Source organism: Homalodisca vitripennis, chromosome 3 (assembly GCF_021130785.1).
Source record: "Homalodisca vitripennis isolate AUS2020 chromosome 3, UT_GWSS_2.1, whole genome shotgun sequence".
Taxonomy (NCBI): domain Eukaryota; kingdom Metazoa; phylum Arthropoda; class Insecta; order Hemiptera; family Cicadellidae; genus Homalodisca; species Homalodisca vitripennis.
Window position 1 is genome coordinate 145,104,708 of NC_060209.1, and position 5,653 is coordinate 145,110,360.

At 36.4% G+C, this 5,653-nt stretch overlaps 1 protein-coding gene across 1 annotated transcript; it reads left to right on the top strand.

Moving 5' to 3' along the window:
• Positions 1-284: 284 nt before the first annotated feature.
• Positions 285-4,937, top strand: LOC124358750. The gene is made up of 3 exons (XM_046811048.1): positions 285-400; positions 1,271-1,474; positions 4,660-4,937. The coding sequence occupies exons 1-3, from the start codon at positions 332-334 to the stop codon at positions 4,858-4,860; spliced, it is 474 nt and encodes a 157-aa protein (XP_046667004.1). The 5' UTR covers positions 285-331; the 3' UTR covers positions 4,861-4,937.
• The last annotated feature ends 716 nt before the right edge of the window (positions 4,938-5,653 follow it).

Sequence of the window (5,653 nt, forward strand, 5' to 3'; positions counted from 1 at the left end):
TGTCACTGGCCATTTAAATCATGTTGAACTAATTTAAAATTCAAAGAATCTTGAAATGTATGAAATGGTTTTGCATTTAAAGATTTGATAATGTTTACAGTTTCTAAAATCAAATGTTTACCATCTTGAGTTGAAAACACTGTACAGCCTGTGGCCTATACATAGATGATAAAGGTTGTAAGAGTACGTACACAGGTGTAAGTAAACGGATTAAGGTTGATTGAAGGTTAAGCTCGAGCAATACTAAGTGTTTTCGTTGTTGGTATACTAATTACGAACGCCGACTTGATGGTACAGTTGATTAGACAGCGACAGAGAGCACAGCTCGCAGATGAGGACCGCCTCCAGGTGCTTGAGACCGGCCTTTGTCGCCATTGTCTTGTCGCTCATCTTGTGCCAGGTATCTGTTACAGACAAAACATTGCTTTGCACAGAGATTACTTTTTTAATAACCTCTTATTCTACCATGGTGATTTTCTGTATCTTTCATCTTAAATATGAAACTTTAATTATTGTAATGCAACAATAATATAATTCGGAAATTTAAGTGATATATATGTCTGCCATTTTTAAAAAAATATTGAATAATTCATTTAAAAATTAATTCCATTATGCCACATTCATTTTTGCACGCTTACGTGATTCTGTCACCAATTTTCTCCACTGTCAATGTCAGTGTCAGTTTTCCGGATGGGCGGTCTCTCAGTTATATGTCAAAACTCGCTGACATTATATAATGCCTTTGACGCTAAAAACCTGTGAAACGTGCGATTAAACCTTGGGCATTGGTGCATTTTAGTGAAGTCTAACAACTTGTAGATAAAGTTGATACCTGCATGCGAAGGCAAGTATTCATATGCTACCGTTCTGTGTATCCAGCAGCCACTGGCTCCGTGTACGTCTCGGCCCTTTGTTAGGGCACATTTAGATAAATTGATATTGCACTGTCTGTTGACCGGAAAATTATATGAAACTATACGAACCATGAGGTTATTTTTGTGTAACTATTTTTTGTGTAAATGTTATATTAGCCAGGGAAATATAAAAATTTCTCTTCTGTATGATTGTATGCCTGTCTATCTGCCCACAGTACATCTCGAGAAAAACGAGCTATAGGTTAGAAACTTTGCGTGCAATAACAGCGAAGCCTGTTACGTGACACATGGCGTAGTGTACTGCTATCTTGATGTAGTTTGTTCAGGTTACGCCCTATGTTAACAATTATTCTAAAGAATTAGGTTTACAAAGTCAATGTTATTGTTATGTTGAGGTCGAGGGTGCCGACTACACGCTCAGGTATGATGTCTCCAAGGAAACGCTACAGAGTGTGACCGCGTCTGCTGACCATTCAGCAGAACAGAGTCAGTTGCTGAACGGTTACAAGGGTCAGAAGGCAGAACAGTGTAAGAGTCAACTCAAGCAGCAGGACTGGGATGCCGACATCAGGAATGCTGTGGATGGCGCCAAACGCAAGGCTGGTTGATTGTTTTATGTAACAAACAGAATTGACATTAGCTTATAGTTAACTAGCATAGTTTTATTTCAGACTTTTATCTACGACCTTTTAGCATTTTCTCAGACACGACCAATGTTTGGTCATACTAGTTACGCAGAAAACAAATCGTTCATATGGACGAGGTATGCTGAGGTCCGGGGAATTATTCCAGTAAGTTGTAAAGCTGAACGCTAAGGCCGTGTGATTGTTACCGTGCAAATATTTACTATCTGAACCATCTCTCACTTCACAGAGAGCAGTCCGAGCGTTAATTTATCCCTTGCCTCAATTTATAGCATTAGATTAGCTAAACCTTGTACAAATAATACAATCAAAGGTAATATTTAGGTTTTTTTATAAATACATTAGAGAACAACATAGGTAATGTAAAATCATTATAATAAGTAATAGGGTTATATAAAAAACTATATAAAAATAACTACGATTTAAATTTATGGCTGACTTAGGCTACCATAGTTTCAACAGTAAAGGAATTTTAGTTTCAAGTGTTTGTGTGCTTTCTCTCTTATTTTAAAACAAAAGTGGTGCAGATTTCGTTATTGTTTATTTTCAAGTAATTCAGGTGATTCAAATTTAAAGTATCTGAATTAATATTAATTGCAAAAATACCAAATCCGGTAACTTTTTACAACAAATAGAACTAAACTAATTCCATTCGTCGTTGCCTGTGTATTAATTTCAATTATATTTGTCAGTCTATTAATAATAATTTGTCCAGTATACTATTTTGGATCAGAGGTTTAACTAAAGCTGTACATGGTAAGAAAGTTTATGTTAAGACTCTGTTATAAAGGACCGTCAGTAATATCTTTGATTGTATTAGTTACAAAAGAGATAACTCATCAAATGCTATAAATACTATTGAGGCTCAGATAAAGTGAGCTCTTGGACTGCCCTCAGGCTCAGATAGTTCAGGTAATATACAGGGTGTACATAAAGTCCTGCACTGGTATAATATTTTTCTAAACGATAACAGATAAATGAACAAGATTTGGTACATCAATACTACACCTAAAAATCTACTTTTTGAAGGAGGAACTATCAGTTTTCTGTAATATTATGGGGACGTCCCGCAAGGAGTCAGAAGGAAATTTTAAAATAGGAGCATAGGTCAATATGCACATCATTTTAAAGGGCTTATCTAGCAGAGTTCAATGCCGCAAACCGCACTCAAAAAGATTGATCCAGTACAAAATGGCGGCTGTTCAAAGGTTTTACTTGGTTACATTTCATTAGTAGCCATAACCCCGGTAAAGCAAAACTGCAACCAAAACGAATACTGCAGATAAATACTACATTGTGATTGTCAGTTGTACAGAAGTGAATTATGATGTAGGTTATCCTCAAGGGGTACAAATTTGGTCCTAATATATTGATAACGGGGAAAACCTGATAACAGTAACAATTAGAAAGCTTTTATCTTTGGTTCGCAGTTTGGACTTTCCAATTAGCCAGTCTATTCATAGTAGGCTATTCTAGTTTTCTTGTTTTTAGTAGTGCTGTCCAACCTTTCTATCAGTGCACTTTAGTGCAAAAGAGTTTGTCGTATTGCTTGTAGTTCTTCAACTACACTATGTCGCTTGACGAACGTGAACGTATAACACTTCTTATGATGGTTGGTTGGGGAAACAACAGACGATCACACGAGGAAGCATGCCATTTATTTCATGACTACTTTCACGAGAGGCAGCCAATTTCTAGAAAAACTGTAGGGAGAACTGTTCAACGCTTTATGGAAACTAGAAGTGTTTCCGATCGTCATAGGACAGGAAGGCCCGCTACTACGACAACTGAAGGCAACTCTTTAGATGTATTGCAGTCATTTATTGAGAATCCGCAAGAGTCCCTACGCTCAGCAACACAAACTCATGACATCTCTGTTACGTCTGTTAAAAAGATTCTGAAAGGGTCTAATTTTAAGCCTTATAAAGTTGATTTGGTGCACGAACTCAACGAAGATGATTTTGATCGACGTATAGAATTTTGTGAAACTATGATGGCCAAAATAGATTGCAACGAAAATTGATGCAAAAAATATTGTGTTTTCAGACGAGTGTTCATTTATGCTGAATGGAAGCGTAAACAGGCACAATTGCCGTTACTGGAGTAGCGAAAATCCTCACTGGATGCGGGAGGCACATACGCAGTATCCACTAAAGGTGAATGTCTGGCTTGGTGTGATAGGTACCCTACCCAGTTGGTAGGTCCTTTCTTTATTGAAGGAAATTTAAGTGCAATATCATACCAACGTTTGCTAGAAAATGAAATTACACCAGCACTTCGAAACATGTTTGGAGAACATTACCAGAATATCTGGTTTCAACAGGACGGATCACCCCCACACTACGTCATTGACGTAAGAGCCTATTTAAACACCGTTACCAATATATTAGGACCAAATTTGTAACCCTTGAGGATAACCTACGTCATAATTCACTTCTGTACAACTGAAAATCACAATGTAGTATTTATCTGCAGTATTCGTTTGGTTGCAGTTTTGCTTTACCGGGGTTATGGCTACTAATGAAATGTAACCAAGTAAAACCTTTGAACAGCCGCCATTTTGTACTGGATCAATCTTTTTGAGTGCGGTTTGCGGCATTGAACTCTGCTAGATAAGCCCTTTAAAATGATGTGCATATTGACCTATGCTCCTATTTAAGATTTCCTTCTGACTCCTTGCGGGACGTCCCCATGATATTACAGAAAACTGATAGTTCCTTCAAAAAGTAGATTTTTAGGTGTAGTATTGATGTACCAAATCTTGTTCATTTATCTGTTATCGTTTAGAAAATATTATACCAGTGCAGGACTTTATGTACACCCTGTATAAGTTACATGGTTCAACCATAGCGTAGGAGCTCAGAACTAACTAAAATAATCCCCCAGACCTCAGCAGAACTGTATAACTAATACAATCAACAGTAGTACGTAAAATTACTTTAAAGTACATTATTGTGTTGTTGGATGTGTATAATAAGCATAAATTAGTTATTGTATTTCCGATTTATTACCGACATTTAGAGCTGACAATAAAATAAAATAAATAACTAACTATCATGTTAATACTGTTGATGAGTTAATGTTATAAATGTTACTTTACATTTTATTTGAGTCAAATAATAAGTTATATTGTTCCACAGATTGAGTATATAGACAGGCTGATCGCCATTGAGGCTGCAGGGTGTCCCGCTAAATCCAAGAATTGTGTGAAACTCGCGATCGACAACAATACTGGGGACTTAGAAGCACTTGAGGAGAAGTCCAAGAACTCCATCAACGCCCTCAAAGCCACAGTTCTTCAAAAACAAAAAGCATTCATGGATAAATGCGTTAGTGGATAGTCGCGAGACTTTTGCGAGATGCGGCATGTGTATGATTGTAACACAACATGAGGTTGTTAATAAATGTTTGATTTGAATAGTAGTAATAATTCATTTGCTATATTTCTACGAAAAGAAAATTCCCTGTATGACATCAGGTCTTAACAGAGGTCAAGATAAGTATAAATTAGTTATTAGGACCTGATTTATAATGGTATCAATGTTCTTTAGTTTTGTTGCGTCGCAATTTGCAAACTACGGAGCTACTATAACGTATTTATCTAATACAATCTACTTCACTGTATTTTAGCTGTTTCATTTGCGTACCCAGCTATGCAAAGTTTAAAATAAGATAGATATTTTTCTGGTGAAAGATATGTTATAAATGTAACCAAGGCCACAATGAATAGTTTATTATAACTTACAGTAATTCCTACTAGCGTAATGTTATTCGTTAGTTTGTAGATCCTAATGTAGTAAACCTGTATCTGTTGATAAGGTTAAGGGTTTTGTATGTGACATTACTTCACGAAACCAATGTAAGCCCATCAGGAACCGTACATGGTTGGATCCAGCCCAAGTGGCTTGCTTAGTTGTCAAACCTCACACATTGCAACTGTAGGACCGAATTTGATATCGTCTAACCTTTGTTAATTGTTTTGAGAACTAAGAAAATTAACGAAACTGTAAAAAATCGTTTAATCATACATTTAAATATCAATCTCATTCAAACGCAAGGACAGGACTGACGTTCTGTCTTGATGTCGGTTTTGTTGACATATCTAAATATCATTTCTGGCTCAATTAGACGAAA